The sequence below is a fragment of the Brachypodium distachyon genome, chromosome 2 (genome assembly GCF_000005505.3).
Source record: "Brachypodium distachyon strain Bd21 chromosome 2, Brachypodium_distachyon_v3.0, whole genome shotgun sequence".
NCBI classification, from domain to species: domain Eukaryota; kingdom Viridiplantae; phylum Streptophyta; class Magnoliopsida; order Poales; family Poaceae; genus Brachypodium; species Brachypodium distachyon.
In genome coordinates, this window is record NC_016132.3 from 2,506,339 (window position 1) to 2,529,772 (window position 23,434).

The 23,434-nt window shown below is 44.1% G+C and overlaps 2 protein-coding genes and 1 long non-coding RNA gene across 4 annotated transcripts; 2 read left to right on the forward strand and 1 right to left on the reverse strand.

Moving 5' to 3' along the window:
• Nucleotides 1-399: 399 nt before the first annotated feature.
• On the reverse strand, nt 400-4,029 carry LOC100823554 (transcription factor bHLH110). Of its 2 annotated transcripts, XM_024459162.1 has the most exons (7): nt 3,445-4,029; nt 2,477-3,059; nt 1,794-1,952; nt 1,514-1,579; nt 1,022-1,069; nt 795-905; nt 400-678 (listed from the first exon to the last, which is right to left on the reverse strand). In XM_024459162.1, the coding sequence occupies exons 1-7, from the start codon at nt 3,612-3,614 to the stop codon at nt 535-537; spliced, it is 1,281 nt and encodes a 426-aa protein (XP_024314930.1). In that variant the 5' UTR covers nt 3,615-4,029; the 3' UTR covers nt 400-534. The 2 variants fall into 2 exon arrangements, with proteins under 2 accessions (XP_024314930.1, XP_014755312.1); XM_014899826.2 differs by lacking the exon at nt 3,445-4,029 and having other exon boundaries at nt 795-857; nt 1,004-1,069; nt 2,477-3,293.
• On the forward strand, nt 560-1,800 carry LOC100842341. The gene is made up of 3 exons (XR_001406494.2): nt 560-699; nt 791-905; nt 1,022-1,800. It is a non-coding gene; the product is annotated as an uncharacterized LOC100842341 (long non-coding RNA).
• Nucleotides 4,030-10,116: 6,087 nt separating the features above from the next.
• Nucleotides 10,117-12,891, forward strand: LOC100823861 (fatty alcohol:caffeoyl-CoA acyltransferase). The gene is made up of 2 exons (XM_003565301.4): nt 10,117-10,648; nt 11,734-12,891. Exons 1-2 carry the CDS (start codon nt 10,205-10,207, stop codon nt 12,754-12,756), a joined length of 1,467 nt encoding a protein of 488 aa, XP_003565349.2. The 5' UTR covers nt 10,117-10,204; the 3' UTR covers nt 12,757-12,891.
• The last annotated feature ends 10,543 nt before the right edge of the window (nt 12,892-23,434 follow it).

Sequence of the window (23,434 nt, forward strand, 5' to 3'; positions counted from 1 at the left end):
GGTGGCTGTCCACTTTCACACTGCTAATGCTGTCTCTTAGGTAAGCTGTAGGCCTACAGCTGACACTTAACTGCTCATCCCTGCTTTTCTCTGTTCTTACTTATTCTTTGGCTTCATGAAAGGTAAAATAGTTCTACGGAACAGGTAACTACTTTTATCTGCTGACACTTGTCTAGCTAAAATCAAATTCTGTGTAACCTGGAGTAGCATTTTTTTTCCAGCCATGCAAACCTACCGTAGCATGTCTCTAGGAGATCATGACATGCTTCCCTCCGATGACTCCTGTAGAATTCACTTGACAAGGAAATGGGTTCCATGGCTAATTTTATTCTTCCTGAGGATTCAGTGTTTCACATAGCTACCTAGAAATTTGGTCAAAATGGTGAAAGAAAATATGCATACAGCCCATTTAGTGCCATTGAGAGAGAGAGAGAACATAAGAACATAGTTTTCTCAGAGATCTGCAATTAATTGATTAATGTTTCTGAGTACACTTGTGTGCTGGATTGATCTATTAATTGCAGCTCACACTAGTTAGTTTCCCCTAAAATTAGGTGGAGCCCAAACGCCATTCTCATTGGTGACGTAGGAGGTGCATGAAAGAGGCACCAAGCACAGCCCTCTACTGCGAAGATCAAGCTTTGCTTCCTCCTTTTGATCTCCGGTGTTAGATGGCCCCTGTAAACACAAACCGACGGAGTATAAATTTATACTATGATTAATTATTAACAAAGTTCAAATTTCTTCTTCCAAAACGACAGAGATCTAAAGCTCATAAATATAAATGTAGGTACCCGTTGTTGTGTTGTCCTGGCTTTCTTATGTTTGGACGATTTCATGTAGGGTCCGCTTAAAGTCTGCATTACATATGCAATAGTCAATGAATCAAGTAAACGATGGTCAGGGTGAGTACTGTATGTATGTTAAGATATAGTATATGCATGTGTTAATTAGTTTTAAAAAATTGCTCTCTATTGACTAAAAGAATATTTGTTAACACTACCTCAACCTGGTCTTGAAGAAAATTGATGTACCCAATGGCCTCCATGAGTACTGATGCAGTATCAGTCTGCCACACAGTTAGGAAGATGTACATGTGAGGATGGAATAAAATACAAGAGGTAAGTTTAATTCACCAAATATATTTATTTTTCGTATTTATATGCTATAAATGATATTTTGGTGCCCACCTCAAAGAGTGAGTGCAACAACATAAAAGGATGAAGTGCATTTGCATGTGATACATATGTTGCATGCCGCGCCTTTAGCTAGATTTGGTTCATATGCATATATACCATTGTCATTAACAAAACTAAGTGCACCGAATACTAAACCATCAAATGATGGAGACATGCGTGTATGCTGGGTTGTACATGAACATGAACAAAAATGCATGTAGTAATATTTTGGTGAGGGTTAGAGCATAAATTGTCTATATCTTAACTTAATCTGTTCTTATTTTTTTCCCTGTAATTATAAGCTAAGTAGCTTGTTACGTGCCGTGCGAACGTACCTTGCCAAAGGGTGAGACCAGTTGCTGGAGAGCAGCAATTCTATCTCCTAACTTCTCTTTCCTTACCTAATTAATGAAAAAGGACAAGACACATGCATTCAGGCAAATTAAAGCTCGATCATGCATGACTCATTAATTAATTAACCAGCAAGCAAATAAACACATGAGCAGTAGTGCATTACTAGTGATCAGTACTACTGACACAATGCTAGGGAAGTAGGGATTATGGTCACATTAATTTATTTGGGAGTACTGCTGCTAAAGGAGTATATTTAATTACCTTGAAAGAAGGAATTATGGTGGTGGAGGGTCTTAGCCTAGTACTCTTCTTCTTGGACGATATCGATGATACTGCAGCAGCTAATTGCAATTGCTGCTCATCATGACATGATGATACATTTCCATTTCCACTCAATAAAGCAGCTGGCACAGTACCCATCTACATACACCACACATTTCATCTCCAAATTAGCGATTAATAAATTTTCTCAATTGCAGAGCTGAACCCAGTGGTGTATAAATACAATTCAATTATCAACATTGCAGAGTAACTAACTATAAATCACCAACAGTCATTAATTAAGAGGCCGGGGGCATGTAAATAGTACTTCTGGGCTGAAAAGAAGACGCATGTCACTCATTCATCTCGGTCCTAAAGCTGCTGCATCATGCATGCAGATCAAAAGGCTGCATGCATATGCATAGTTGTACTCTACTCCTCATCTTACAAATGCACCAGCCGGGCCTAGCTTGCTTGCACAGAGAAACTAATTAAATAATTAAGCAGATGGACCCAAATAATTCACTTTTAATTATTTAGTCCCCAGCTAGAGTAGTTAGTTCGATTCGATCTACAGTTCTCTGCCTCGTTAATTCTAAAATTACCCATCCTAGCTATGAACTAAATAGTTATCCATATGGAGATAATTAAACTACGAAAAAAGACACTGCATGTGTACTGACCTTGTAGCTGGACGATGGCCCTTGAAGAAGACGGTGATGATGAGCAGGAGGGCCATAGTCATAGGCCATATGCTCTGATCCCAACAATCGCGTCCCAGAAGTAGGCATCATTGCCAGCTGCCCGCTCTTGCAAAGCATCTCAAACGCCTCTCCGCCGACCACCGGGCACGGCTTCTGCATCAGCGAGACATTGAAGCTCGGGAGCACGACGGCGCCGCCACCACCGTGGTCAACGACGATGTCGTTGTAATCAACGGTCATCGGCGAAGATCTATGCCGGCAGCTATTAATAAGGGATCCAACAGATGCTAGCTTGGGCGCCTCCTCCTGATCATCGTCTTTGAGTACTGCATCTTGATGCTGCTGGCTGCTGCTGCTTGTGTCTGCCGTCGTCTCTGTGACGGCGCTGCTCCATTGGAACCCTAGCTCTTGCATCATCAGCAGTGAGCTGAGCTGATGAGGAGCTACTGCTGCTGTTAATGGAGAAGCAGCAGCAGGAAGATGGCTATGGCTATGGTTATGGTGGAGCTGGGCTTGTGCTGACTGCAGGAGTAGCTCAAGCTCATCTGGACTCAACTGGTCACTGCAAACAAGAGTCCAGTTAATTATATATTCAAACATTAATTTGTTTCTTCCATTCCTGTCTCTAAATTTGTCATTTTGCTGTGCTACAATTCCCAATGCAATATTGCACGTACGCACGGGGACAAACCAGGAGGTATATGGCAAACAAGCACCAAGAAAACTCCAAATCCTAGGACTCATGCAAATCAAACGCTGCCAACAACACTTGCACTTGATTTTTTCCCTTTGAAAATTTGGAAGGTTTGTTTTCTAGCTATTTATACCTATTTATTGCAAGAAGGACGCATCATTTTATATTTGAAAAAGAGAGAGTGAAAAGTAGAAGAAGAGATGGAATGAACAGCATGAAAATGAAAGTCAATTGAATTGAAAAGGGTGCTTACAGTATTAGGGGTTGGTTCCATTGTTGGTGGGTGCCTCCAATGGCGTGCTGAAGAGCTGGAGCAAGTGGTAGGGAAGAAGAAGGAGGCCGCCATGGGAGATCACCTTGCAAGATCAGGTGATGATGATCTGCAGCACTGAGGTCGGAGGAGGAAGAAGAGGATGCCATCATGGTGTTGCTTTGCTAGTAAAAGCTAGCTAGGGATATCTCTTGATGCTTTGCTACTTCCAAGATGGGAACTTAGAAATGGTCAGCCTAGCTAGCCTACTTAATCTGCTCTCTCACTCGCTCTGAGCTTTCTCAAGATCACACACACATGTACACCCTCCAATGGAGAACTATAATAGTACACTGTTGAGTTTGAAATATGGAGATGCCCATCAGCAGCTTTCCTCTCTCTCACAAGGCTTTCACCCTTTTTTTTATCTTGGGTAACTTTTCTCTTTCTTCCTCCTTTCAAGGCATCAAACCAAGAAAAAGTCTCTTTCTCTCTCTTCTCTCTCCTCTGCCAATTACAGGTGAATCATTATAACATTTCTGCTAGGATCATAGGATCTATGCCTTTAGATCCCAGAGCAAAAGCTCCAACACAAAGAGACAGTCTTTCTTTCCTTTGGGTGTATTATTACCCATAAGGCATGCAGATGCAGGTATAGGCAGTGTGTCAGCCTGCCACTAGTACACACGTGGTACAAAATTGTTCTCCTCAAAAGAAAACGGGTGGAGGAAACTGCCAAAGCAATGTCAATTATCTGTCTTGAAATCTCTATAACTTGCATGTATTTGTCCATATATATGTGCGCATGACAGGTTGATGTGTAGATGTCAAATCATGTTGCAACTGTGTGGAAGTAGAAAAGGTCCTAAGCAGAGAACTAACCATATATGTGAGAGTAGCTAGCTTGGTAGGTTAATTCGATCAGAACTTAATTCCTCCTGGAAGAGGCCAAATGGCTCATGAGGGCATATGCTCCCGTGATAAACAATAACTCCGAAAAAATGCTTAGGAATGTATAAAAAGCAACGACAAAGAAATATTCAAGTTTTCTACCTACTTTGAAATTTATATGAAACCCTTTTATGACCTGGATAACATGTAAAAAATATCTGCGCCCTAGAAATCAAACTTTATAGGCACTAATTATTTTTTGTAACAAGGAACGTGTGATATTTTTAATTTTATCGATGCATGGAACCCTACAAGAACATTGAGTATACGGCGTTTATATCTGTACACAATTTTTTATAATTTTTACAGTAGAAATATACTAGTACTATTTTTTTCCATCGGCCTTTAGCTAGATGCAACCTTCGCTTGGGTTATGCTACGTTCTTCCTCCGGCATCTCCTCCTATATATATTAGTTGGAAGCTTAAGCTTAAAATATGACATAGAAGTGTTGGACCATAAGTTTCTTTTGTTAGAACTTTATACAAGCCATAAGCATGTTGGGAGGTAATTAAAAAATTAGTTGTCCTGAAATCATGGCAGTGATTCTCACCTCCTTTCCTAATTTCTTTTCACGAGCAAGAGAGAAAGGGACCATCCATACAGCAGTGCAGGATAGATCCCTTTCCCCGAGGGAAGGCAGCTCATACTGGTACTACTACCTCCGTCCAACAATATGAAGCATATTAGGCTTCGGTTGATCAAACGTTTGACCACAAATTACTTCATGAATATGTGATTAATGTGATCAAAATCATAACCATAAGCAAATATCTTTTAGTAGGAATATAATGCATATGAATTTATGTCATATAATTATATATTAATAAAATAATTTGTGATCAAAACATTAATGAACGAAAAGCTAATACGCAACCTATTGTTGAGCGGAGATAGTACGTAACAACTTTGTGGCCGGCCTTGGTAATTGTGATGCATGATTCCATGGCAGCAAAGGGTGCAAAAAAGTTGGTGTCTCCTGGGCCTTTTGTCCAGTAGCTTAGCTTAGCTGGTTCTCTCTTCCTCCGAGAACAAAATTGGAGAATGCCCCAACTTGACGCAGAGAACTGCCTGTCCTACAAGAACCCCAGGAAAAATGGGCAAGAAAAATTAATATATAAGACAGGACTGATCCATCCATCCATCAAATGAGATGAGACCCAGGCGCCATAGTTGCTAGCCCCACATCCATTCATGTCATGTCAGTGTGAGGAAATTTATAAAGTTAGGACTGGGGATATTTGTACACTGTGTGATGAGGAGGGTTGCATGCACAGTTATGGGCAAAATGCTATTGCCTTTTGGCTCAGTCATGTATAGTAGTACTAGCTAGGAACCTACTTTCCACGTGATGCATGTGTGTACGTACATGGTAGACATATATATTAGGCTTCTTCAAAATTCCTGTATACTCACAGCTAGATCGATCCTAGCTAGCTAGTACTGACATGATATTTGCAACATGGAATTGCCCTAGCCTTGTTGCATGCATACAGATGATCGACAAGAAACATATCAATCAAATACTCCCTTCATCTAACATTAAGTGATTCAAACTTGTCTAAATATGAACTAAAATATATCTAGATATATGTAATAGAAAGTTATTTAATATAGGACAGAGGAGTACATATTTTGCAGTACGTAATATATGGATGGGTCCTTACCTTTTTTTTCTTCATTGTACGTACATCTGAGTTTACGAGTCTTTCTCCGGCACACATTATCAGATGAGTGGACGGATAACATCACATCAGTATCAAAAGGAGAGAACAGCTGAGAGAGAAGAAAGACATAGGGAGAAAGAAAAGAAAGCACAAATGCATATGCAAGCTGTGCTTATATCAGGGCTTTAAGCGCGCGGATCGATCTGAGTTCTTTTCAAAAAAGGGCATGCATATCGACCGATCCATGTCTTGATTGATTAAACGGTTAAACGTACCAATGGTATGGCCTAAAGCAAACATTTTTGCTGCCATCATTGTAAGCTTTTAGACGGCCTTCCGATCGAATCATCATGGCCTAATCATCTATATACCATGTTTCTTTTTTTTTTCTTTCTTACTTTGCTTTCTTGATCTCAAAAATGTGTGTACGTGTATGCATGTGGTGATGTGGTCAGACCCGGCCGGCCAGCTGGTTGTGTGGAAATTCATTTATCAAGTAAGAGCATCACCAGATTGCACTGATAGAGATTGATACAACCACTTACAGTACTAGAGATATGATATTTACTCGCTCCTTTCTAAATTAAATACAAGGCACACCATTTGTACGTGCAATCAACACTCTAAATCTAGCTTGGACCTCATCAAAATTATGTTTCAGTCTCCAAATTGCCATGTTTCATTTCTATTCCAAATGGTGACATGAATAAATCCACCGAACAAAACATACAGGAGTACAATATTAATTTGTATACTCCCTCCGTCACATATTAAGTGACTCAAATTTAATCAAATATGGATGTATCTATATCTAAAACGCGTCCAGATACATGTAATAAAAAGTCAGGCCACGGAGGGAGTAACTTCTTAGACTCGTTAATTAGATCGAATCCTCTCTCCCATGCATGAATGCTCAATAGGCTCAGCCTTCCAGGTATGATATGAGATCTAGTCTATCTCCAAGACATATCAAATTAACTAATACATGCATGTATGATCAGACTGATTACATATATAAGCATAGAAGTACATAAACGGAAGTACGGATGGATCAAGGAATATATATAAATATAAGTTAAAGGTTAATGTAGGGGAACAAACGCCCATTCATGGAACGACCCTGAGGATTACACAAAGAAACACATGCACGTTGTACGATCCTTTTCTCACTTTAAACGGCAGCAGTACAATTTTTGTGTTCCCCGTGTTAACTTAACATGCATGCAAAGCAATGCAAGATCCATACCTTAAGTATGGATCGATTCTGTAGGTAGTTAAGAAATGGTGTTTGCCCATGCCTATTGCTATCAAGGAAAAGGGTCCAGCTTTCTCTTCTTGTGTTGCGCTAAAGGTGATTGAGAACAAGACAAGAAGGGAATATATGCTTTTGCTTACAACGCTAGGCTCACTCCCGGCTGCCCGCATGTACAGTACTCTGCACGTACTCCTAATCAATATCACACTTGCATTTTAAAACATTTGCTTTGAAAATTTAATTATTTCCAAAAATATAAGATATACGGAGTTCGTTAGAACACAATTGAAAATTTAATTATTTCCAAAAACATGTATTTTTTACATGTATACATAATACTCGGCCATCTATCTGTCTGATTTTTTCAGATATTTTGGGCTGCTCACAGGCCGAGCTCACTTGAACTATGTATATGTGTATAACCTTTCCTTTTTCTTCCCTAGATACAACCTCCATGATCTGAGCCTTGACGGTGTGCTGACTACATCTTTTCTATATATGCATACACATTAACTTAAAATTTTAGTGAAAGTCGAACAATTAGTATATACTAGACATGATGATGTACGTAGCATGTGTCTTGTCAGCTAGCCAATACCACCTTACATACTTCGATCTCGATTGTTGGCATGTAAATTACTAGTCGAGGACATGATTGAGATCAGCATGAGCTTACATGTCACTTTTCTTCTTGACCAACTCTAACACCAGGAGGTGTATGTGCGTGTTGTAATCGTCTGTGTTTGTACTGTTGTGTTTAAAAAAAAAATCGAAAAGGGAGCATTTGAGTTGGTCATTGGCCGTGTGCCCATAGTAAATAGTGCCTAGTAGGGCCGTACGTGCATGATCGATGCAAACGGCATCTCGTCGTGGGTCCCAGACGAGTCCCCTCGTTCGCTTAGCTAGCTTGCATTGCATCGACGGAGAGCCATGAAGGTGGCCGGCGAAAGGAGAGATGCAGGCCGGCCTGGAGACAAATTAACCGGCCTCCGTCGATCGATCACGTCCCGGCCCCCATGTTTGTTGTGTCCACCTTTTCTTTCTCACACACATATCTGCATATATGTGCAGGTCGTCTACTCCATGCTTTTCAGCAGCATTTTCTTGCAGGTGATGACATGGACGTGCATTGGGGTCCCACCCCGACGTACGTGCATGCCCACACATGCATGGATACATGCATACACTACATACTCGTAGTAGTACATTGCTGTCATTGGGACCCACATGCAGGTACGTGTATAGTAAGTAGTGTATATCAGAAAGCCGGCCTGCCTGTGTACGCGTTCGTACGACACAGAGAGAGAGAGATATGGATCCATAAAAAGGAGAGACTTTCTGCATGCATACGTACTCCACTTGTACGAAGCTAGTGCTGATTCAGTTGTAGCAATAACAGGAAGGAGGACAAAACCATATTCAGCTAGCTTTGCAGCAGCTCAATTAATTAATCAGGGCTAGCTACGCAGGCTCTACCTAGCTCTAGTACAAGTACAACTATATGCGAAGATGCTCATCTCACCTGTAGCTTGCTAATTATTAGCTATTGCTGGCTCAATTAGTTCATCTTTTCTACTCCCTCTTATCCTAAATTCTTGTTCACATATGGATGTATCTATTCTTAAAAAATTTCTAAATACATATAATATTTCGACAATAATTTAGGATCGGAGACAGGATTTACGATTTGAGATGAAAGGTTTTTTTTAAAAAATAGTGGAATTGAAACGAAAGGTTTGATTTGACATATGCGGAGATCCATGGGCTTAATTGGAGGCATTAATTACATGGGCCTTGTGCAACACAAGCGAGAAAGAAACTGTCACGCTATCGGGCTGCAAAAACATCCCCAAGGCCCAGGCCCGACAAACTTTGACGAGCATGCATCCTCCCACCAGGAAAAAACAAATCCCTATATGCACTCGACCTGACACCTAAGATGTTTGGGATGTACAGGTGACACCGTCATTGACCGTGTTATTCATTCTTTTGCTCAGTCTTTCGTTTATTGATCACACTATTACTGGTAGAGAGAGAAATAATTTCCAGTTGATGTGAACTTTCTTTCACCGACGATACATACACTACTGGTTCATATGCTCTCTCTATATACACTTGAAGATTGATCAAGGTAAGATCTACACTCGATAATTTAGTTCACTATTTCACATCATACTAATCTCATAGTACTAATCTAATAGTTGATCAAAGTGTGACACGAGTACATAATAACCCTGTTTTGATATACTTGTCATGTCTAAATGTTCGCTTGTTGATAATTAAGTGGGCAGCAACTTACATTTCTACTGAGAATATCCTCGTCTGAATGTTGTAAGATCAATTTCGGCGGTGTAGTGAGCATGTTGTCAGTACGGGTGTCCATATTCATTCATATTAACTCACCAATATTTAGGATGGTAGTATATGTACTGTGTTACAACTGCTTGCTTTGATAGATGTTTATTCTTTTTGTAACCAGGAGAGTCTTTTCTTGCGTTTTCACTCGTGCATGGTTGTTCAAAGAACGGTCCCAAATCATCGCACCAAAGAGTGGAATTATAGACGTTTCCTAAATAAATGCCCATATCTAACACACTTCAAAAAACGAAAATAATAATAATAGTACTGTAGTACACTCTTAATTAACCCCATTCAACCCGGGAATTTCCTTTAATCAATCAATCAATCATAGCATTAAACTAATGCAAATGAAGAAATTTCCCAAGGCAATCAGGATCATATCAACTCTCCATTCTCCACTAAGCATACTATTAGCAGGTACTACTACTCCGTATATATAAGCAGAACAGAGCAGAGAGGCCATGGCAAACAACACAAACAGAAACTGAAAACAGAAAACAGAAAACAGAGAACCTTCGTTCGCCCAAGCCATGGCCATGGACTCGGAGCTCGAGATCCCGGGCGACTGCGAGTACCTCGGCCCTCCAGACCTCATCCCACCCAACGGCCCAACTCCCCGCCACACGCTCTACCTCTCGAACCTCGACGACCAGCGGTTCCTCCGCTTCTCCATCAAGTACCTCTACGTCTTCCCCGCCTCCGGCGCCATCCCAATCCCCACTCTCAAGGCGGCGCTGGCGGCGGCGCTCGTGGAGTACTACCCGCTCGCCGGACGGCTGAAGCCCAGCGAGGAAGAGGAAGGGAAGCTCGTGGTGGAGTGCAATGCGGAGGGGGCGCTCTTCGCCGAGGCCGCCCTGCCGGGAATCGCCGCCGCCGACTTCCGCGGCGCCCGGCCGCCGCATAAGTCCTGGAGGAAGCTGCTGTATAGGGTCGATTCGAATGGCTTCGTCGATGTGCCCCCGCTCGTCGTCCAAGTCAGTAGTCCTGAATTTTCTCTCCTCTGAGATTCTGAATTTAATCATCAATCGATCTATTGATGTTTAGTTACAGATTGAAGAAATTCCCCTTTGAGCAGTAACTGATTTTATGCATGTTCGTACAATAGTTCTTGGCAAATTTCGTATGCATGCATCGATCGATTAATGCGTAAAATACTTGGATTCTTGTGGGTTTTGGTAGGATTGGATGGATGGATTTCTGCATGCTTAGACAGACTAGTTTATCATTATTCATCAGGGGTATGTTTTGAAGAACGTAAAGGATTTGGGAGTTTTCTTTAGTGGTGAGTGGAGGAAATTGGGGACGTTGCTCCTGAAGTTAAATTATGTTATCGTGGCCATTTCAATAGTTTGTCTGAAGGTGATCAGTTGATGTTAGTACTAGTCTGAGAGGGCAAAGAGGCCATAATAATTCCATTGCAAAAGTTGGCAAAGAAAGAAAGAAAGAAAGCAAAGGATAGGGTTAGGAGGAGTCCAAGCTTTACTTAAAAGCTCTCATCTTTGGGCCACCTTTAATGCCACACTTTGTCCATCCAATCCATCGACCCATCCACTTGTGTATGATCGTGTTGGGTGCTAGCTAGTCAAGCTTAACATCACAAGTTCCATTCCATTCCATGCATGCATGATCTGATCTCCAGTATGATATGAAATATATGCTATATGCTCCTCCTCCTCGACGACTTTGTACAATCTAGCTAGCTAAGATCGGAATGAGATCTTGATATCAAAATCTCACTTTCAAGTTCCAATCTTTATCGTTTTGTAGGACATGAGCATCAGCATCCCTTTGCAATTGATCCCCCTTTTTGTACCATACATGTGAAAATGCTTTTGTGTTTGCTAGTACTGTACTATGGCCGCCAGTACACTTCACTACACTGCTTGCTTTGACTTTGGATGACCTGACCTGACCTGACATGTCCTAGATACGGCCAGGCAGCTCAAATTGAACAGAATTCAGAACTGAAATTGAATCGAAGTCTGAATCAGAAGTAATTTAATTTGCAATAAAGTGACATGACCATCTGAATTAAATTGAATTCTGAAATTGATGGCAGGTGACTCATCTGGGGTGCGGCGGCATGGTGCTGTGCACGGCCATCAACCACTGCCTCTGCGACGGCATCGGCACCGCCCACTTCCTCCACGCATGGGCGCGCGCGGCCGCCGCCCGAGGCATCTCCCCCGTCTCCGGCATCGCCATCGTCCACGACCGCCGCGCCCTCCGTCCGCGCCGCCCGCCGCTCATCGCCTTCACCCACCCAGAGTACAGCAACGGCAATGCCGACGCCGCCGGCATCGCACACCTGCTCGGCGGCCAGCCTCTCTCGCCGGTCTCGCTCACCTTCACGGCATCACACCTGGCCCACCTCAAGAACCAGCTCCTGACGTCACCGTCTTCTCCTTCTTCTCCGGCTCCGGCGCTCAAGCGGTGCACGTCGTTCGAGGCGCTGGCGGCGGCGGTGTGGCGGGCGTGGGTGCGCGCCCTGGACCCGTCGCCGTCGCCATCGTCGCTGCCCGTCAAGCTCCTCTTCTCCGTCAACGTCCGGAACCGCCTCACCCCGGAGCTCCCCGCCGGGTTCTACGGCAACGGGTTCGTGCTCGGGTGCGCCGAGTCCACGGCCGCGCAGCTGACGGCGTCAGATTCCATGGCGGCCACGGTGAGGCTGGTGCAGGGGGCCAAGGACAGCGTGGACGACGCCTACGTGCGGTCCATGGTAGACCTCCTGGAGGCGGACCGCGGCCGGAAGCCGGACCTGGCGGCGAGCCTTGTGATCTCGGCGTGGACCAGGCTCGGGCTTGAGGAGCTCGACTTCGGCAATGGCGCGCCGCTGCACATGGGCCCGCTCACCAGCGAGATATACTGCGTCTTCGTCCCCGTCGCCGGCGACCCGCGCGGCGTCTCCGTGCTCGTCTCCGTCCCGCTGGCCGCCGCCGACCGGTTCCGCCATTACTGCTGCCATCCGTGCGGAGTCGAGGACGGCGGCGGCGCCATGGCTGACATGCTGGAGAAAGGCGAGAAGCCGCAGCAGCAGCAGCAGCAAGCGTGTCTTGGACAGGGGATTAAGATGGATTGCTAGATGGTTATCAGTAAATTATGGGTGTTGGATTTACAAAAGGCTGCAAAATTTTGTTGTGTGCTTTGGGAATTAACAAGACATGCATATCGTTCGTTTGGATCGGTCGAGAAATCAAACGTGATAATTAAGTCGATAGCAACTGAGAACAAGAACAGAGCATCTTTCCTGTTAGTTTCAGACTAATGTTTGGTTATTAATTGGGAAAAAAAATTAACCGTAAAAATATGTTTTGATCTCCAAAAGGTCAATGGAAACATCAGACGTGTGGAATTAATGGGAAAATAAAAATCAAACATGATAAATTAATGGATCACCTATTTGGTGCGGTAAACACCCGGCACAAGTGCAATATAAAACTACTAAAAATGTATGAGACAAAAGTGTAATAGACACTCGTCACAGGTACAGTGTAAAGTCCAAATTGTTCTAGAAAAATGTCAAACCCATTTGTCGAACAACTTGGTAGCAGGTGGAAGAATTATCCCGTGGCCGGATCAAGTTGCCAGCGCGCGCGTCCTTGTTGAATATCTTCAATTCGCAAAGTTGTTTGTTGCTATAGCACATTTGACTTTCTTGTTGAATTATCTCAGTTATTTTGTGGGCCGTCGTATCCTTACGCCAAGATTCGTGAAAGGGTGGTTGCGGGGTGTTTTTTATTTTATTTTGGCTCGGACCTTTTCTCCCCGCGGCTCACGGCTGCTCCTCGGCCTACGCTATGTCCGCCTCTTATCCCCGATTCATGCACCACCGCCGACCTTTCCCCGACCGGATCTGGGCGCGCCGCCACCTCCTATGGGCCGGATCAAGTTGCCACCGCACGCGTCCTCCTCTCCCTCCTAAGCGCTGCGTGCCCCGACCTCCTGTGGCCAGATCCACACACGCCGCCTTCTTCCACGACCGGATCTGGCCATCGCGCCGCCCGGGAGAGCTGCTGCCGAGGGAAGCGCCTCCGCCGCTCCTCTTCCCGGCTCGCCACCTCTTCTCCCTGCGGCTCACAGTTGCTCCTGGGCCTACGCCATGTCCGCCTTTTCTCCCTGATTCGTGCACCACTGCCGACCTTGCCCCGACCGGATCCGGGCAAGCCACTCCTCCTCCTATGGGCCAGATCCAGTCGCTGCCGCGCGCCTCCTCCTAAGCGCCCTGCCCCCAACCTCCCGTAGCCGGATGCACGCGCGCCGCCTTCTCTCCTACGGCCGGATCCAGCCATTGTGCCGCCGTGCCGATCGAGAGATCGCCACTGCCGAGGTATGCCGCCTCCCTCCTTCCACGGCTCGCCACCTAGCTCTTCTCCCCGCCGCCACTGACCCTAACCCTAAACCCTGCCCTGGCCGGATCCGGGCACGCCGCCGCCTCCTACTGGTCGGATCCAGTCGCCGCCGCGCACCTCCTCCTCTCCCTCTTCCTAATTAAGCGCCGCACCCCAACCTCCCATGGACGGATCCATGCGTGCTGCTTTGTCCTATGGCTAGATCCGGCCGCCGCGCCGCTTGGGAGAGCCGCCGTCGTGCCGCCGGGGGAGACGTCGCCGCTAGGTTAGTTATTTTTCTAATAAAAATAAAAGTCAAATGACAGGAGTTCTTTATTGAATAAATTTTCTTGAATAATTATTTCAGGTTCTATAACAAGCAGGACCAGAGATTGATTACAAAGTAGAAGGTATTTATTTGATATCTTCTTCTAATTGCATTTTCTTATAATCTTAGTTGCAGCTGTGCTACTGTGTGCAATTGGAGTGTTTCAAATTACCATCACATTTTTATGAGTCATAATTTCTGTCCGATAATATGCAATCATGTGAGACAGATGGCTGTGACCAATAATATGCAATTATGTGAAACCTGGCTCCTGCGGGTTTTAAGCCTATCAGGGAACGAAGATGGGTCAGTTGGACCCTACAGGGCTGCTCATGGGCCAAAACTTACACCTGACCAGTTTTACCGGGACATACTCCCCGCCCCTCAAAACCACCGAAACCCTATAATATATTTGGCCTCCTCCCCCTGCAAAATTCCAAATCGATCCTGAGGGCAACTTCAACAATGGGTACAACACAGATACCAAGAAAGTACTAGCTAATGTGGAGGAAGAATGCATATCACAAGTAAGTAGTGGTTACTTGTTTAAGTAACCACTACTACCCGGGTACCAAGAAAATGGTGAAGATGACTTGTGGATCCATCAAAAAAGAGAAAGGAATAAGAAAAGAAAAAACATATTGAAAAGAGAAGAAAAGAAAATTAGTATCGACTATCATTCGACCACAACCACTAGCTCCTTTAGAATGGCCCAAACGCCAAACCTACTCTACATCAATCTGAAATCCACAACTCTACCCCAACGCTGACATTCCGTCCTACATTACCCCCTCCCTCTCCAGCGCTATCGACCACGCCCTGGCATTCCTTGTCCAGAGTCGACCATATCTCCGCTGGATCGTTCTGCGCCTCCTTGAATACACACACAACCCCGAGGCTACACCCCCGTGTTCCCTTTGATCTCAAGGAGTCCATGGCCGGCATCTGCTAGTCACAGTTTCTCTTCCCAAGGGAACCACATGCACGGTGGGCCTGGGGGGTGGATGAGAGGACGACGCCTGAAAGCCTCCAACTCCAAGCCTCCATCCACCACTGATGTGATAGAAGCCCCCTATCCATCGCTTACAAGAAGGTGCAACCCCTTGAGTTCTTAAGTTCTCATCGTAAGATATAACCATATTGGGTGCTTGTCAATCTTCCATTGCAGTGGCCACAATGCTCTCTGAAATTGCAAATATAGTAGAAAATTACAACATGAGTGCAGTACATGCTCGTCACGATTGCGGTAGAAGACTACCCAAACACAAAACATGCAGTAGACAAAAGTGCCTTATACACACCTTCCACAAGTGCAATGTAACAGTACAAAAAATGTAATATGCAAAACTGTAGTACATATATATCACGTTGGACCTTCCACGAATGCATTATACACACCTTCCATAAGTGCAATAGAAAAGTACAAAAATGTACTATACAAATTAAAAATGTTTACAAATCATGTTGGACCTTCAACAAGTGATGTAGAAAACCTACTTAAAAAACTAATATATTAAACTGTAGTAAATATCCCATTGGTGGTCAAGGGATTAAATGTCTAGTATATATATAGGTCGTGAGCAGTGGTCGTATTCAATACCATACTAGGGGCGGAGACAGGTAAAGAATATAGGGAGGGTTTTTTTTTTTTGGGGGGGGGGGGGGGCAAAGCATACAATGTAAAGCTTATAGGATGAAATTACAAAGATTATACATGGGTTTAACTAAAAATGCCAAATCATAGGGGGGGCCAAGGCCCAGGCTGGCCTGGGTTGTGCCTCCGCCACTGAAAGGTATGGTGACTGGAGGTTCGGGTGGTTGAGGCCAAGGATGAGAGCTAGAGGCTAGTTAACAGTATGAAGAAAGGCAAATCAACTGCCAAGGTTGATGGTACAGTTGTAAAAATAGGCCGAAAAAGCAAAGAAAACTTCTGCTATCAGAAATCATAAAAAGGGACCAGGCAGGGGGTTCTAGAAATGGTATTGGAGTTGATGGTGAGAACCTTGCCGATCTCTCCTAGGATGATAGAAGTACTACATATGATGTTATTCCTTTTAGCCACCCTTCGGTGCGAGAAATCTAGTCAACAACTGTTAATTAAGAAGACAAAAACATGCAGTAGACAAAAGTGTCTTTTACACACCCTCCACAAGTGCAATATAACAGTGCAAAATATGTAATAAGTAAATATCAAGTTGCACCTTCCAAAAGTGCATTATACACACAAGTGCAATAGAAAAGTACCAAAAATGTACTATACAAATTTAAATTGTAGTACAAATCGCATTGAACCTTCAACAAGAGAAATAGAAAACTACTTAAAAACTACTATATGAAACTTTAAAAATATCTGGTTGGTGGTCACGGGATTGAAGGTCTAGAATATATATAGGTTGTGAGCGGTGGCCGTATTCAATATCAATGGTATGGTAATTAGAGGTTCGGGCGGTTCAGGCCAAGGATGAGAGCTAGTGTCTAGTTAACAGTATGACGAAAGGCAAATCAACTGCCAAGGTTGATGGTTCAGTTGCAAAAACTAGGCCGAAAACGCAATTAAAAGGTGCGCAATCAGATACATAAAAAGAGACCAGGCAGGGGCTTCTAGAAATGGTATTGGAGTTGATGGCGAGAACGTTGACGATGTCTGCGAGGATGATAGATGTACATATGATGTTATTCCTTTTAGCCACCCGTCTGTGAGAGAAATCTCGTCAAATCGCTAATTGACACTGCGCTCCCCACTTGCACCTCCTTTCCTATTTCTGCCATCAATCCAGCGTATGCTAGGTGCCACCGAATTCGAATCAACACACTCTCCCAGACCTCGCATGCCCAAATCGCTAATTGACCTTGAATTCCCTACTTCCACCTCCTTTCCTATTTCGGTAGCTCTCTGACGGTCACGTCCGGCAGACTTTTTCTCATCTCTTTACTGATTATATCTTCCCTACTCCTTCCGCCTATTATATATTAGGGTTACTCAGTCTGCCCCGCCACCCTCCCCATCCTGGCTCAGCTTGTTTAACCACCGGAGCCGGCATGACTTGCCCGTGTGCCCCGACACCCCCGTGATGATCAGGCTTCAATGCCCCGGCCCATAGTTTTCGACCATGGCCGTCAGCTAGGCGTTCCCATTGGAGCTCCACGGGCGGCCTTTCCTCTCCATCTCCTCCTGCAATTCTCCGGTGGATCTGTTGATGGGTTGGAGACTGTAGTAGGATATGCGAGTGTTTACATATAGCGGGAAGGAGCACGCCCGCAGCGCACGCGCATAGAAAGCTTTGAGGTATGCTTTTTGCGTATGTGCGTTATGTTTCCCGTGGACGCTCCTATATGATGTTGGTGGCGTTGTACTTTGTGATTGCATCTGGCGGTGGGCTTGCTTACTTGGATGGCTAGAACAACGTTAGTTTCGTCCAACGGGCCATGATAAAGCCAGTGAGCATCAGTTTCGTTCAACATGCCACGACAAAGAAATGTTTGATCTCACATTATGACGAAAGGCTAATCAACTTCCCAGGTAGATGATTCAGTTGTAAAGGCTGGAAAAGGCAAAGAAAACGTAGGTTGTCTGAAATCATAAAAAGAGACCAGGCATGGGCTTTTAGAAATGGTATTGGAATTGATGGGAGAATGTTGCCGATCTATGTGTGGATGATAGAAGTACATATGATGTTATTCCTTTGATCCACCCTTCAGTGGGAGAAATCTAGTCAAAAACTGTTAATTAAGAAAACAAAAACATGCAGTAGACAAAAGTGCCATATACACACCTTCCACAAGTGAAAGATAACACTACAAAAAGTGTAATAAGTACACACCAAGTTCACAAGTGCATTATACACACCTTCCACAAGTGCAATAGAAAAGTACAAAAAATGTACCTAACAAATTAAAATTGTAGTACAGATCACATTGGACCTTCAACAAGTGAAATAGAAAACTATTAAAAAATTAATATATAAACTTTAGTAAATATCCTATTGGTGGTCAGGGGATTAAAGGTCTAGAATACATACATAGGTGGTGAGTGGTGGTCGTATTCAATACCAATGGTATGGTATTTGGAGGTTCGGGCGGTTCATGCCAAGGATGAGAGCTAGAGGCTAGTTAACAGTATGAAGAAAGGAAAATCAACTGCCAACGTTAATGGTTCAGTTTTAAAAATTGGCCAAAAAGGCAAAGAAAACATGCGCTATCAGAAATCATAAAAAGAGACCAGGCAGGGGGTTCTAGAAATGGTATTGGAGTTGATGGCAAGAACGTTGCTGATGTCTGCGAGGATGATAGAAGCACATATGATGTTATTCCTTTTAGCCACCCGTCAATGGGAGAAATCTCGTCAAATCGCTTATTGACCCTGCACTCCCCACTTGCACCTCCTTTCCTATTTCGGCCATCAATCTAGTGTATGCCAGGTGCCACCGAATCAACCCCCTCTCCACACCTGGCATGCCGCTAATTGATCTTGCACTCCCCATTTGCACCTCCTTTCCTATTTTGGCGGCTCTCAGACGGTCAGGTCAGCCAGACTTTCTCCCATCTCTGTATGATTATATCTTCTTTCTCCTTTCCTATTATGCACTATGATTATGGGTGAGAACAAGGCCATGAAACCTAGTTCCTGCTGCTTTTAGCCTATGAAGGAACGAAAATGGGCCAGTTTTCACTCGTAAGGTACGGGTTTAGCAGTAAAACAAATCCCTGCGAGCCTTTAAATGGAAAATTTTGTCACGAGCATACCCTCGTCATACACAAAATAGGCACAACGCCGGCCATGCACATAAGGCCCAATCCGCCCTGCCCTACTCCCTCGGCCTATTATATATGAGGGTTACTCCCCAAGTTGACCAGTCTACCCCACACCCCTCGCAGGCCTGGATCAGCTAGTTGAACCACGGTACCGGAGCCGTCATGACTTGCCCGTGTGCCTCAGCACCCCCGTGATGATCAGGCTCCAATGCCCTGGCCCGTAGTTTTGGACCATGGACGGCAGCTAGGCTTCCTCGGCGGAGCTCCACGGGCCCTTCCTCTCCATCTCCTCCTGCGACTGTGCACTGGATCTGTGGATGGGGAGGAGACTGTAGTAGGAGATGGCAGTGTTTATATATTGCGAGAAGGAGCACGCCTGCAGCGCACGCTTATAGCAAGCTCTGAGGCATGCTTTGTGCGTACGTGCGTGATGTTTCCTGTGGACGCTCCTATATGATGCTGTTGGCGTTGTACTTTGTGATTGCAGCTGGCAGTGGGCTTGCTTACCTGGATGGCTAGAACAACATCAGTTTCGTTCAACGGGCTGCGATAAAGCCAGTGAGCATCTGTTTCGTTCAATGCGTCGTGACAAAGAAACGTTGGATCTAACAGCATGAAGAAAGGCTAATCAATTGCCCAGGTTGATGACTCAGTTGTTCACTATCAGAAATCATAAAAAAGAGCAGGCAAGGGTTCTAGAAATGGTATTGCTGTTGATGGTGAGAAGGTTGCAGATCTCTGTGAGGATGATAGACGTACAGATGATGATATTCGTATTAACCTCCCATCAGTGAGAGTAATCCGGTCAAAAACTGCTAAGAAGAGAAAATATAAAAGAGTTGATGTTGTAGATGATGGTTCTTGGAATGAAAACATGAACTGAAAAGAAAGACCACCCAGGACACAAGGATTTTGACTCTTCTGTTGCTTAAATATCCTGCAGATATATTGTCCTCTAAGTGATGATTCTTCAGTTATGAACCTGGGCATGCTCACTTGGGCAGACAGATTGCAAGGCTGTTTAGTACATGCATGTGTTTTACCAGGGATAGATCCAGGAGTAATTGCACCCGCCTGCTTTCTGGAGATTGTTGGTATCCGTGATTTCAAATAAAACGTCTAAAATAAACGGACAAGGGGAATACTTAAAATGTAACCGAAAAAATATTGCAGTAGGCAGTAGACACCCTTCACAACTGCAATATAAAACTACTAAAAATGTAAAAAGATAAAAAGTGTGATAGACACTTTTCACAAGCGTGGTAGAAAACTATAAATGTAAAATACATAGTAGAGACCTAGAGAAAATGGAATACACACTTATTATTATGCAGCAGAAGCCTTATAGATAAGTATTCTTATTTTGAGGAGGAGCTGCCCCGTTTCGATACATTTAAATGCAATATAAGAGTGAACCATGTTGCCGACACTGAATTGCTAGCCATAGAAAACCGCAATCCGAAAGTCCTTGACTCTCTCAGTCTATTCTATATTAGGGTTACTACCCAAGTCGGCCACTCTGCCCCACCCCCCACCCCGGCCGGGCTCAGCTAGCTGAACCAACAGAGCCAGCACGACTTGCCCGTCCGCCCCAGTACCCCCGTGATGATCAGGTTCCAATGCCCCGGTCCATAGTTTTGGACCATGGCCGTCAGCTAGGCGTCCTCGACGGAGCTCCCCTGCGACAGTGCAGTGGAGCTGTGGATGGATTGGAGACTGGAGTAGGAGATGGGAGTGTTTATATATAGCGAGAAGGACCACACACGCAGCGCACGCGTATAGAAGGCTCTGAGGCATGCTTTGTGCGGACGCGCTTGATGTTTCCTGTGGAAGCTCCTATATGATTGATGTTGTTGGCGTTGTACTTTGTGATTGCAGATGGCGGTGGGCTTGCTTACCTGGATGGCTAGAATGACGTCAGTTTCGTTTAACGGGCCGCGATAAAGCAAGTGAGCATCAATTTCATGCAATGTGCCGTGACAAAGAAATGTTTGATCTAACAGTGTGAAGAAAGGTAAATCAACTGTCCAGGTTGATGTTTCAGTTGGAAAAAAGGTTGGAAAAAGTAAATAAAACGTTCTCTACCAGAAATCATAAAAAAAGAGCAGGCAGGGGAGATTTTAGAAATGGTATTGCAGTTGATGGCGAGAAAGTTGCGGAGCTCTGCGAGGATGAAAGAAGCACATATGATTTTATTCCTATTAGCCACCCATCAGTGAGAGTAATCCGGTCAAAAACACCTATGAAGACAAAATAGAAAAGAGTTGATGTTGTAGATGATGATTCTTTACTTATGAATTGGATGGATAAATTCCTAAGAAAACAAGAACTGAAAAGAAAGACCCAGAACACAAGGATTTTGACTCTCCTGTTGCTTAAATCTCCAGCAAATATATTTTCCACTAAGTGATGATTCTTCACTTATGAACCTGGGCATGCTCACCTGCGCAGACAGCTTGCAAGGCTATTTAGTACATGCATGTGTTTTACCAAGGATAGAGGAGGAATTGCACTGGCCTGCACACGTGCTTTCTGGAGATTGTTGGTATCGGTGATTCAAATAAAACGTCTAAAATAAACAGACATCGGGAGTACGAAAAATGCATCCGAAAAAATATTGCAGTAGGCACAAACACCCTTCACAATTGCAATATAGAACTACTAAAAATGTAAAAGACAAAAGTGTGATAGACACTTCTCATAGGCGTGGTAGAAAACTATAAATGTAATGTACGTAGCAGAGACGTACAGAAAATGGAATACACACTCATCCTTGTGCTACCTCCTATGAATACAGTTAAATCCAAAAGATCACGCAATATAAGAGTGAACCATGTTGCTGAAACTGAATTGCTAGCCATGGACCACAATCTAAAAGTCCTTGTGTAGGAGCCCAAGGAGTGCGTGGACCATGCCTACGTGGGGTCCATGGTGGACCTCCTCAACGACCGTGACTAGAAGTCGGACCTGTCGGCGAACCTGGTAATCTCACACATGGACCCGCTCACCCGCAAGATGTACTGCCTCTTTATCACCGTACTTGTCTCCGTCCCGCAGGTTGCCGCCGACAGATCCACCAATAGATTCCGCCATTACTGCTGCCATCCGTGTCCCAGCACTGAAGTCGAGGACGGTGTTCTAGGAAACTACTCTTTCTATCCATGCACGGATGCACCATACCTCTCACGTGCACTTTCACCTGGGCATGCTCACTGGCCACATCAAGGATTGAGCTCAAAAAAGAAATGTTGGATCTAACAGTATGAAGAAAGGCAAATCAACTGCCAATGTTGATGGTTCAGTTGTAAAAATAGGCCAAAAAAAGCGAAGGAAAGGTTCGCTATCGGAAATCATAAAAAAAGACTAGGTAGGGGGTTCTAGCTAGAAATGGTATTGCAGTTGATGGTGAGAAGATTGCTGATCTGCGAGGATGATAGAAGTACATATGATGTTATTCCTTTTAGCCACATGTCAGTGGGAGAAATCGTGTCTGGCACCTTCTTTCATTTCTTCATTGATTATATCTTCTTTATTCTTGTGTTTTATTTCTCCTTTACTTTATGCACTATGATTATGGGTGGGAACGGTGTTCCAGGAAACTACTCGTTCAACTGCAACTCCTTCACGGAGTGTTTGATCTCTTGTTGTGCCGGGAAGGCACATCTTGAAAGGGGTGATTGTTCTACATGAGACCATCCATGTGCATCATCGGAAGAAATGGATGAGGTGTTGTTTTCAAATTGACTTTGAGAAAGCTTACGACAAAGTTAATTTTTTACAAAAGGCGCCTTGTATGAAGGGATTCAATATGACATGGCGCAATTTGCGAGGAGGGCATTGTGTGGGGGTTAAGGTTAATGATGATTTGGGGAATTTCTTTCAAAATAAAAAATGTTTAAGACATGGCGATCAGTTATCTCTTCTGCTTTTCAATATTGTAGGTTTGTAGCCGATATCTTGGCTATCCTAATTGCTCGGTATAGTTGGAGGGCTCATCCACCATTTAGTTGAGGGATGTGTTTCTTTACTCCAATATGCAGATGATACCATTATCTTCTTGGAACACAACTTAAAGAATGTTGTCAATAGGAAGCTAATTCTTTGTATCTTTCTACATCTATCTGGTCTTAAATCAAGTTCCATAAAAGCGAGATATTATGTTTTGGAAAATCTAAGGAGGAGGAATCCAATTATAAGCGCCTCTTCGGTTGTGAGTCAGGGTCGCTACCGTTTCGCTACCTTGGGATCCCTATTCACCACCATTAATTGCTTGATAAGGAATGGAAGTCCATTGAGAATTGTTTTGAGAAGAAGCTGGGGTGCAGGAATGGTAAATTACTTTCTTAGGGAGA